Genomic DNA, 13,000 nt, shown 5'->3' with positions numbered 1-13,000 from the left:
GATTAACTGCGTTTCTTTGAAATGTCAACGTTTGTTTATACACAAGGAATGAAAGTTTAATCAGTGTATGAATTCACCTCTCAATATCCTTAATAAACTATTGGAAATTGTTTCTAAATATATAGTACGGAAATTATATGTTTAAGATTTAAGACAGGTTCACATATGATGTATTTCGTGCAAATTAAACAATGCTTTGTTTGTATTGATGAATGTAATATAACACAAATCCAATACACATTTAGCCGATCTAAATATTCTCATAAAACCCGCGTATGTATGTATTATGTCCATTTTGTGAAAAATAATACAACGGGATTTCCTGTGAAGACATGAATCGTTTGTTATAAACAGTAACAAAAATGCTTATCATATCGAAATATTGTGCTATATTTAAATATGGCTTAACATTTGTGTATTTCAGGAAGACGATTTTATATTGGTGAGTAACGTACTGTTATATCTATATATGATTAAATCAATATATATGAGATTCTTGTAATTTATTAAAAATGTAGCTTGATGTTTGAAACAAGGAATTACTTATTTGCTTGAAAAGATGAAGATGTATGCGGACTTCCTTAAAGTCTTCACATCTATGTGTTTCAATTAAAATCTAGACATAAACATATGATTATGCACGCTCTTGTTTGGTATTTTACACGCTCTCTTAACTTAGACTCAGATCGTATTTTATATGAAGTCCGAGTACTCGTTCTTTCTTTATTATCGAATCAAGGCTATGAATATTAATTTATTCACATGTATAAAGCATTAGATTAGGAAAGTGAAAACAACATAGGAATACTTTTATTTACCATATTAGATAAAGTCTACAAAATAGCGAATTTTGCATAAAAAGTAATATGTTTGTCTATAAAATGTGCGGAATAAAACTCATACAATATGCCCAAAATATGAAGACCTTTAATAAACATGTACATGTTTGCTTTATTAAGAATACGATTTAGCTTGGGAGAACTCTGACAAAAATGACGGGAAATTATATAAGGTTGCGCTTCACTTTGAATATTGTGAATGGAGATGTATGCTTTTAAGTCGTTATTAAAGTTTGGTCTAAGTGCAAGGACAATAATTGTACCAGCTCGATATTCGCGCTTGGTTTTGCATGTCGCGTGTGTGCTTCCTCGAAAAGAGATCTAGTATCACATCGAAATATAGAGTTAAGTCATCTAATGAGCGCGAAGACATATTTAATGCTGATAATCGTTAGAAATTATAGAGAAATATGTAAACTAAAATCTACATTTGTGCACAAAACATTTAAAGACGTTGTCATACCATTAATGCATGTTTTCAACGGTTAACAAGTGCAAAAAATTACATTTTCATTACAAAGAATAGTCTGCAAGTAAGTTGCCTTTACAAACATTAAGTAAACTATGGATCAAACATTTCATTTAAAATTGCTAATTAAGTAGAATCTGAAAGAAGCATGAACAATTTGGCTTAAATAACAGTGCAGATTTAGCCACGGAGAACTCTGACAAGATTGTCGGAAAATTCTACATGGCGCGCTTTATTTTGAATTTCATGTGTCAAGCCCTATTTGTTTATGTCGACAAATGGATTTCTATCTTAGAGCAATAACGAAATCTCACCAGCTCGATATCTGCGGTTCGCCTTTGAAAGCGGATGTTCTTGCTTGCTTGCATTTAAGCCTAGAAAATCGTGATTTCAATATACCTTGATATATGCAAAACTCGGTTATTTTCGTTTGGCTTTGTATATTTATTTCAAAGCCCGCACGATATCCTTATCAGTTTGACATTTTCACCACCTTTGAATGTTGATGTCAAAGCATGCTCGAAATTGATCTTATTCGCGAATCTTACTTAAAACTTGATACCACAGCTTGCATAATATATATGTACCACCTCGATATTCGCGTTTCAATTTTGAATGTCGATATCAGCGCTGGATCGAAATAAAACTAATTCGATGGTTACGTTTTTGTTTAAATATTGAAAACAGTCTTAGCGCAATATTCGCAATTTGCATATGAATGAGGATGTTATTGAAGGCACTAAATTCAAATTCAACATAGCTCGGTATTTGCGGTTCAAGTTTAAACGTTATTAAAAGACCTTGCACAACACGTTTTCCAGCTCGATATGCGCAATTCTCTTTGAAAGTAAATGGCTATGCTGGCTCGCCATTCAACCTCGCTCGATACTCGCGTTTCGTGTTTGAATTTCGATTTCAGAGTTAGCAAGACGATCGCACTAGCTCTTTATTCGTAATGCGCTTTTTGATTTCGATATCAGTTTTGGCCCAAAATTCAACCTAGAATGATATTCTCGGATCATGTTTATTTTTTTTTGTCCCAAAGCAAGCATGATGTTCATGAGCTTAATATATGAATGTTGATCTTAGATTGTCGTTTATATTGCAAACTTTACGCACCTCACGGACGGATACCTGAGATAAATAATTTATTTGAACAATTTTGTTCTTTGGACAAAAATTTCAGTTCTATATGTATGTTCAGAAATTTAATTTCATTATCTACACTTAACAAATGCAGTAATATTCCTTAAATTTTATAAATGTGCCTAATGTGATTTGCGTGTTATTTTCCCACTACACGAATTATCAGAAGAAGTCTAGGTCAAACGATGGATAAGATTGGAAGATAAAGGCATCATCAAATATCTTATTTTACGATTGGGATAGGGACTCATGTGGAAACGATTACACGACGCTAACATATAACGATGGTGTTAACATTTAATACGATTGCCGTTTGTATTGCGTTAGTGTTCGGATATAGAATAAGTACAAGTTAAAAATACATGTCAAAGTTTGTGAAATTGACAGACAGCATGAGACCATTTTTATATATTCACACGCGTTACAGCTCGAGAAGAAGTTTATTATTTGCTTTCTGCGAGAACATATAAAGTGATGTAGTGTGTCTGTAAAGTCACGTTTGTGTGAGCTAGGTGGTTTAAACTGGACATATTTACAAATAAGTGCATGTTTTACGATGCTGCTTTAGCGAAGCAGCTCGTCTAAGCTATCATACCATGAAGAAATTATTCACAATGGCGACCTATGTAAAAGACCGAGCCAGTCCGATTGAGTCAGCTAAATTTTCTCAATCGGCATACTTTGGTGATTATCATTGATAAAGGTTAAGGTGACTTGGTTACCGTCCTCTTTCAAATTTATCGAGAAATTCGGGACAGGAAGAATATAAAGAATTGAAACTCCATCTGCTGGAGCAGTGTTGAATTCTCATTGAAAAAATTTAGTTTAAAGGCAAGTTTAAACCGGTTATAGAGCGCTCAACCTCACACTTGACCCAACAATATTCATAAAACATTTAAGTGTAAATAAAATTTAACGTCATAGCAGTGTAACTCAAATCAAACAATAATAAAAGGGAATTAAAACTCATTCAATATAATTACAATTTAATTACTCAATGGTATTGAAGATACCAGAGTAACAGAGTTACAACTTTTTGACGAACGATAAAATGAAACTACAAACAAGTGTCAACTACATTCCTTCTTTATAGAAAAAGATTTAAAAATATAGCGTCATTAAGTTAATATTTCAGATTATCATCGCGCAAATACAGGAAGAAGCAGCAATAATGGGTGTACAAATTCCATATATACGAAACTGCCATGTGGCACTTCAAACGCTGGGACGCTGGGAAAACCCCCAATGTAGTTATTTTTAGATTTGATCAAGAACGTTACCCGCCTCCCAGTTTCGCTGAATGGGTCAAGTTCCCCACCAGTACTACTTCCCCGTACCCACATTTCTTTTTTCGTACCCAAAACTTTTCGTACCCATTTTCTTTTTCGTACCCTAATTTGTTTTCGTACCCAACATTTTGTTCGCACCCAATTTTTTTTCGTACCCAATATTTGTTCATTCCCAAATTTGGCATAATTTGTTCGTACCCAAACTTTTCCTACCCACATACACAATTGTGGTGATGTAGATAAACTTAAATTGATGCTTTTATATCCATCCTCTTCAAAAGCATCGTCACACCAGTACTGTCAGTACTTTGATTTATATTAATATTACTGGGTTATCGAAGGATATTTGACCATTTATGTGATACATTTGTACAATTTGTAAAATTATTTGTGTGAATTTAGCATCATGAATTCCAAGCACCGATTATCAGTTTTGCTAGTACAAGCTAGTACAAGCTTATCCCATCCAATTATCGGGAATATATCGGTTTCGGTACGGTACAATGATACTGGATTTAATCCTCTGAAACCACTACCGTTAAACTGCTTTCATTCGATCCACTATGGCAACGAACATGTATGCAATTGATGACAGTCCCGACGAAGGTCGCCTGGAAATGGAAAAATGACGAAAGCGAAATACAGGCAAATCACTGTCGATAATATATGGTGGACTGAAATCTATAAACGCAGATACTAGTCATACTCAAAAACTACTTGCCTCTAAAATTGAGAACATCATACATATCAACAAGACAATAAATGAAGTCAACACCGTTGTAAATACACAAAATGTACTTCTGAAAAAAACATTAGCGTATAGGTCGATAAATAGTGAGGCCAAAAAATAGAAACAAAATGTGTTTTTTTTGTGTTGGTGAAAGGAAAAATGAAAACTGCTTAAGCGTAGTCTGTATAATATTGAGTGAATGTTTGAGTCTTGATGGCGACAATATGAACATGGTTAGAGCACATCGATTCGGAAAATTCAAACAACATAATTCAAGGCCAATCTGTTTTCGGTACTTTACGGACGTTGAACTCGTAATGAGTAGTTTTTACAAAGTAAAGGGTACAAGGTACTCTATAGATAGAGACTTCCCGCTAGAAATTCGTCTTGCACGTAAGCTTCTATGGCAAGATTTCCATGATCTTAAATCAAAACATCCTAAATCTAAAGTACAAAAAGTGTACCCTGCTAAGCTGGGACTTGACGATGCAGGTGATCCGAGATGAATTTCCAGACTGGTTCTCTATTCTGGGCAAAAGCAGGTTAATCAATATGAGTAGTATTGGCCCTCTTGTCTCTCGTCAAAATGATCAGATACAGGTGTTCAATTTCTCAATGTCTAACTCACAACAAAGCTCAGTGTAGCCAAATACTCGTATCTTTCAGTTTTCAGCAGTTCATAGTTAGTTATCACTTTCATCCTCTGTTTATGAGCGTCCATGTACCCAATCCCTGCCGATGACGTCTTCAGCTAAAGCAGCTACTAATACCTATCAATCACTGAGGTCACACCAAGTCAATTAACATGTGCCTTCTACTGCGCATAAACCAAGGTCACTAACACGTAGCGATGGCACCCGCCAGGGAGTGCATTCATCAGCCGTTACAAGCCCAGAGCCGAAGCATGAAACCAAATACAAATACAAGTACTACTTTAAACTCCTCCCATATCCAGGCTAATCGCTCGTTACGTACAAAAAGTACGAACAGCTCTCTAGCGGCGACAATTATCAATATTGCCATGCTAGTTCAGTGAAGACGCAGTCGGCTTCAAAAACAAAGTCTTGTGATCGCAAACTGTTTTTATTCCATCTGATAAATACTATATATCTAATATTCAGACGATATTATTTGTTATTACAGCTATTACACATATATAGGTTGTGTGCTGCTTTTGTTAATTGATAAAAATTTATTTAAAACGTACAGAAAAATACACGAGTTCCGTATCCACGAGGCGTTTCCAACTATCTTGAAAGATAGACAAATGACATATCTTAAACATAAATAATAGTTTTAATCATTTTCAATTGTGCGTATTTTATTTTAGATTTAATGTCTTCAATAAGGATATAAATCATTTACAAAACAACACTGTGTGAACAATGACCAACACTTGACAAAACTGAGAAGTCGGTAAGGTAATTGACATTACCTATAAACAGATTTAAAATCATACTTAAGTATATGTAAATTGTTACGGAAAAGGTTTCTATTGTATTCATGTATACCTAAATAGGAAAGAAGCACCATTCAACTTCGTTTACAAGGATACTGGTGTGATAGATAATACGTAAATATAAACACCCATCGTATGGCAATATTTTAACTTCGATCAAAGACGAACAGGAAAACAAGATACAAAATTATCGCATAAATGTAAACGATAGCAGTGGCGTAGCCAGACCCAAATTTTAGCCGAGGCAGTATCTTAGGTCATTCCAGGGGGTTCCGGGGGCATGCCCCCCCCCCCGTAAATTTGTTTATACCTAGAACGTCTCTGGTGCGTTTTAAAAGCCATTTAAACCACATTTTTTGAGTTTGTTTTATAAAATTTATTTTTGAGTTAACATCAAATCATCTTCCGCAAACTTGCTGTTGTAGTTCAGACAAGTTCACCTTGAACACATTCATGGACGATTTTTCCCATTAAGAGCTTGAAAGCACCTTAGGGCCCTTTTTTCCCAAATCAAGCTTTAATACTTTAAGTGAAAAGCGTTTTCAATCTTAAGCACATATAAAAAGGATCATTGCTGGAAGTTTTTTGGAAAAAAATCCCTGACCTACTGGGATTCGAACCAACGCAGTGACAATATAATAGTGGTCAATGGATCTAGAGTCCGACGCGTTACCGATTGCGTCACAGGGGCATATGCATTATCATTTTGTTTGTGAATATCATAATGCCTACAATTCATTTAATAGCCTCAATTTCTTATATAGATTTTATTCTTTGACATAAATTTATTTTTATTTCCTTGTTATCTCAACATTGCTCTGCAAATTTTAGCCGAGACAACTGCCTCGGTGAGCCTCAGCGTGGCTACGACGCTGGACAGTATATTTAAAGTATTGTGTGGCTTTACTTCAATCAGATTGGTCGCCGTGGCGTAGTAGATATGGTATTCGCCAAGCGATCGGGAGGTCACGGGTTCGATCCAAACTGTATGAGCGTTCTTTAGATTTCCCCCAAAAGAACCAAGTTCAGGTTTTACATAGGCCCAAGACTCGTTGAGTAGTCAAATTGCGTCGCTGCTCCAGAGAAGCCCTGCAATTAATGCAAGAAGAAAATTAGTATGTGTTCTGGACTATTATTCCCTGTTTTTTTATGAAATGGATTTTTAGAGACTGGATATGGATATGTATGTATTGGCGGCATGAACACAGTTGCTATAAGTCTAATATATACGAGCTTACATTCCATTTGATAAAACTATAAGAAAGTTTTATAATCATATTTGATCAAAACTACACAAATACATCTACGGTTAAAATTATCTGCACTAGCTGGAATAAAACGTTATTATGCAAAGCCAACATTTTGAAATACTTTTTCAAGATATGAGCGATATAAATGTGAAAGATCATTCATTTGATATATAAATGCAGTGAATGTGAAAACGGAGTCACAGATTAGGACTTTATTTTGTAAAATGTAGCTGGACATTTGTAGTATGCATTATTTGTGTATATTACTATTCTTGGATTATCGATTAATTTTGTGTGTCTTGAATTTATATGCTTTAAGATAGGTGAAGACAACAAAATATGCGTAATGGTATTACTAAGAAACTTCAGGTATATGTGTATAAATCTAAAGAACTATACTGGTCGTTAAACGCGATCAGCCTCATGCAGATGTTTATTGTCTCCCTTGATGGGAAAAAACAGTATGTTGGTTAGCGGAAAAAACAGTATGTTGGTTAGCACATACACAAAAATGCATTCGTATTGCAATATCTTTATAAGTAATAATACTGTTTATTATTTCTGTATTTCAGATCGACAAGTACTGTTATGTTAGTAGATTACTCTCATACATACTAATGAACAAGTGAACAATTAAATAAACATGTAATGATTTTTAACTGCTCCATTTAAGAAATGTGTTTTCTCAATCGTTGAACGTATTGTTAACACCGTGAATGCGTTTAATTCCAGTTTCATTTAATGTGGATGTAAGCAAATGAAGCAATGGTGTGTGTGGAGGGGGGGGGGGAATAATGTTTATTAAATGTCTGTGTAACTGTCAAGTTTAAATTTACTAGTACATGTATGTACTTGATCTGAGAGTTTGAAAAGTTTCCTAAGATATGAACGATACGAATTCCAAAGTTAATTGGTCTGAGAGTCATGCGATAAATGTACAAAACGTGGTTAAATATACTTAGATAAGCTTTTTGTAATTTAGAAAGGGAGTTGATTTTGATTTTTATAAAAATATGTTAAATACAATTTCAGGATAATAAATTATTATTTTTGAACATCTTGACACCTTTTTAGATTATGTTTATTTTATTAGCTTATATTAAAACTAAAAATAAAAAAAACAACCTGACAAAGTTAGTGTAATTGACAAACATCATCAAACCATTTTTATAGATTCATCCGCATTACAGCTCGCGAAGAAGTTGTTTTCTTTATGCGAGAAAATATTTTTCGGAAGTTCGATATTCGTTTCTTTAATCAATCAGAGCACTGATGGCAACGCAGTTGTTGGCTCTTTCAATGTATTTTATATCACGGTCACCGGAAATGTGGTATGACTTTTCAACGGCCTGGATCCGATCACTTGTCATACCCCTACAGTAAAAGGGCAACGTCAAGTTATACGAGAACTACCGCACCATCAGCCATAATCGATCGAAAGGTAAGGTCGTGGAACTGCTGATCGAAGAGCATGCTGGATTTAGAGCCGGGCGGAGCCCTTTGGAACAGATCTTCAACAGCAGAATAATCATTTAGAAATACTTGCAATACCAACGTGAACTCTTCCTTTACTTTACGAAAGGGTAATGTAATCGTGTAAAAAATGATTTCGCTTTTCTCGATAAAATTTCGAAATTCAATTCGATATTTGCGGTTAATGTTTGCGATCGCGACCTAGCGCGATATTTTCACCAGTAGAATATTCGCGGTTCGTCTTTATTATATAATAGCTTAACAAAAGCTATACTATTGAAGCAGCTGTTTACGTAAAGAAATGAATATTTATATTAAGACGAAAGTATTTGCTTTATTGACGAGCATAAAGTCAAAATAAAATGATAATTTGATTAACAGAATGTCAATGACAGTCTGGCCATTAAATTAAAGAAGGGAAACATCTCTTATTATGTTAAGTCTAGTGTGTACGTTGCATATTTTCTTATAACTTGATTTTAACCAATTGTTTAAACGATAACGTTAATTTGTTTCCGAGACATTATACAAAGAGCTATATTTCATCATAGACCGCTCAATCACAAAACGGTTTTTTGTCTATATTTTACACTTGCGGTACTTTTATATAAAAATTATTAAAAACGGATTTAAAAACTTTTCCCGATACAATTTATTTCCCAGTTTTTCCCCAACTTAAATTATCGCAATCAATATATGTTAAACGTTGGATACGACTTCACATAACTTCGCCGGTAGTCAATATGGCCGTTGGGGCACCACAGATGAATTGCCTGCTAGCTCTCTGCATTCTTATGGTATGTTAAACAGTCTCAAGGCCTCGCTAAGTGCTAACCCAGTCCATTATGTAATGTTATCTTCCCATCGTTTCCTTTGTCTTACTCTCTTCCTCCATCTCTGTACTGTGCCTTGTAGCATTGTCTTGGAAATTTTCTGATGATCGTGAGACTTGCCCATACCACTTTAGTTTCTGTGATTTGACAGTGGTCAGCAGATCGTCGATAAGTCCGACGGTTTTCTTGACTCTGTTTCTGACTTCCTCTTTAGTGATGTGGTCTTTGTAGAATATGCTTAGGAGTCATCTAACCACATTGATGGTGGGTGAACGTCTCTCAGTGTGAGTGCCCATGACTCGCAGAAGTGCAAAAATGTGGACACGACTGGGACACGGATCTGTTTGACTTTTGAGCTGATTTCTTTGTGTCTGTTCTTCCAGATGATCATCAGTATTTTGAGCTCTGCTGTTGTTGTGTGGCGAGTATTTCAGACATTGATCCTGTATCCGCGACAACTGCGCCAAGTTATTTGAAGTTGTTGACGGTTTCTAGTTTTTCCTCACAGATCCTGATGTCATTGCTGGTGCCGTCGGTATTGCTGGTCATCAGTTTGGTTTTCTCTGCACAGATCGTCATTCCGAAGGCTGTGGAGGTTTTGTCCAGTCGCTCATCTAGGTTGGTTAACTATGTTCGCTTCCGGCTAGGCCATCAATGGCATCGACACATCTTGTCAAGATGATTGGATAAAACAGCTACAAAAACACACTTTATGTAATCGACAATATACAAGAGCCCGTAACATGAAATAACATTTTTGATAATTAGCAAACACGTGTTGCCGTGTAACAGAAGGACGTTTAACTTTAATATGGTATGTAAAACAAGGACACGAGCCACGAGTCTACACATTAATCGGACATATTCATGCATAAGTTGCAGAATTACATCTTTACGCGCTGCAAATAATATGTCAATTATTCGCCTTTAATATCACTCTGCAAACAAATCAATAAAATAGCATATTTACATTATTTGATAACTGTGCAGCAGCTTTGATTAAGTTCTCAAACGATGAACTGGGGATTATGCTCGTGTGTATTAAAATAATTAAACTTCGAACAAAGATGAATGCAAAAACAGGAAACACATGTTTACAATAAATAAAAAAATAAATTTCTCATTGAGTAAGTGGTAAATATTCTTAAGCTTTACTTCAAATATATTTGTTCAGAATCAATATTCCATGATTTAAAAAAGGGCATTAAATGCACTTTCATCATTTGGATATTGACACCTTGTTTTGTGGTGGTTACTTAAAATGAAATTAATATCATTAAATAATTACGAGCTTATATTTCATAAAAAAAATCACGAATGGCGTAGAAACAATTGTAAATACATGTGTTTCTATGATAACCAGTGAAATGAGTATTTGATAAATCAACAAAAACTATTAATAAACTCCACCTATTTATTTTTGGACGATTACAAGAAATGAATAGTCATTAATAGTTTTGTCTTTGTAGTTTACTTTTTTTGTATTTTCTCTTATGTCGAATATCTTTCACACCGACAACATAGTGTGTGATATCAACAAAACTCGACAAAACTGGCTGTGACTTAAAAAACAATTAAAACTTTTAAAACCAGATTAAAATCTAAAGCTGTATTTTGACTATTCGTGCGTTTTGATTCTACACATTTAATTTGATGACTGCCATCTAATAATCGCAAAAGCATAAACATGTATATATGTAGTCGCTAAAGAGTAGTTTGAAAAAGAATATAAATGACAAGTCTTAAACATAACATCATAAAAAGTAACCATATCATAAACTCATGGTTTAAAGGTTTAACAAATGACGGTAATTGAATTTAATAAACTGAGCGTTTTCAAGTAAAGTCTTTATTTAAACACCCTTTCCAAAACGAAACGATATACCTTCATTAAAACTTAAAGTGATAGTATGCGCATTTTTCACTATTGAATTGAGCTGAAAAGAATTAACAGGTCAAAAGAGTTAGTTAAAATGTGGAAACTGACCAATTATCTTCAACTCATCTTGCTACCAGTTGTTTATAATTTTTATCATATTCGATATTTGACATGACTGTACAGTCCTCTAAGCCGAGCGGAACTGTCTTTTTAGTAGGATCGGAGTTTATGTTCGTGTGTCGTATGAATAGATATGAACGAATCTGCACTAAAACTGTTTCTCTTTCCGGGATATTGTTTTAGTATGTTGATGCTGCATTAACAAATATAAGTGTATATGAAGTGAAAACACCAAAAATAAACAACGGTTGCGATAGACACCTATACACATAGCATATACTGTTAGATGAGCATAATATCACTTTAAGTAACTGAGAGGAAAACAGTTGTCTCTTCCTACTCAGTGACTGATAGACGGTCTGTATTGAAACTAGCATGTATAACGTTTTACCAATGAAGAAATTACATTTAATTGACTCTATTTTCTCAAGAGTCTGCATTTAGGTTTTTGAGTGTCAAACCGTTTTAATTATTAATCTTTCTCACACCATTGATTGAGGAATTTTTTTAAAGTTAATATCATTGTTACTTTAATGTTAAAAAAGAAAACTGTTTTTGTAAGACATAAATATGATTCATGCTATGCATTTAACATGAACTCGCATTTGTGGTTTATCGATTTCTTTCGATATGCTATAATTTCAACGCTTAGAAAATGTTGTTAGCGACACAAATGCGTGAAAATGGGTAACGTTATAACTACTAAACCGTCATGTTCGTAAATATTCAGGTCCTTCTACACCATAACGCCAGGTTCTCATTGTAATGACCTGTTTCCAATAAATCAATAATTTGCTTGTATTTGAGGAAAATTTAATAGCACAAATATATTAAACAGTAACTTGAGAAAGGCATTTTTGTTAGTTTGACTCGATCAGCCGCTCACTCAGATAATTATAAATTCCCTTTTTGGAGAAAAATAATTCGGTATTTCTGTTAGCACATTAATTGTTTCTTAAAATGCGTTCGTATTGCAATATCTTGATAAGTAATAAATACGGAATATTACGCTAGTCAATTGTTCCAAGAGTTTGTACCACTCGAGTGGCTTGTGTGATGACGTATTACACGAGAGGCGGAGCCTCGAGTGTGATGCGAAATAGCACACGCCACGAGAGTGATACAAACTCTTGGAACAATTGACTAGCGTAATATTTCTTTTATTATATACAACAACTAACAAAAACAGTTAACAATTGTACTTTTTTACTTTAACAAAACTGACAAAACAATGACTAAAACGGTACGCCATAGTTTATTTTAAGACGCGTATGAATACAGTTTATGTAAATTAACGTGTAAACATTCGAACCGGGAAACACAGGTTTTTGACACGCTCACCTTAATGCCATCTTTAATCCAATGTTTATAACGATTAAGTTGACAACTTTAATCCGATGTTTATAACAAAAACGTTGAAACAATATGCACTTCCACTTCTTCCATGTCTTTATCGAAACTTATTTTAAACATCACTATTTTATTGTATTCCTATCGAAATATACATTTATGC

At 34.2% G+C, this 13,000-nt stretch overlaps 1 protein-coding gene across 20 annotated transcripts in view; it reads left to right on the top strand.

The window, feature by feature from the left end:
* LOC127842803 (tripartite motif-containing protein 45-like) overlaps positions 1 to 13,000 on the top strand; it is a 203,529-nt gene that overhangs the window by 119,735 nt on the left and 70,794 nt on the right. For all 20 annotated transcript variants that reach the window (XM_052372535.1, XM_052372536.1, XM_052372531.1 and 17 more), the window contains one exon: positions 425 to 442. In XM_052372535.1, the coding sequence (XP_052228495.1) occupies positions 425 to 442 (18 nt within the window). The remainder of the gene's footprint in view (positions 1 to 424; positions 443 to 13,000) is intronic.

The sequence above is a fragment of the Dreissena polymorpha genome, chromosome 8 (assembly GCF_020536995.1).
Source record: "Dreissena polymorpha isolate Duluth1 chromosome 8, UMN_Dpol_1.0, whole genome shotgun sequence".
In the NCBI taxonomy this organism is placed as follows: Eukaryota; Metazoa; Mollusca; class Bivalvia; order Myida; family Dreissenidae; genus Dreissena; species Dreissena polymorpha.
Note: the sequence above shows the minus strand (reverse complement) of the source record. Positions and strands in the feature narration are given on the sequence as shown.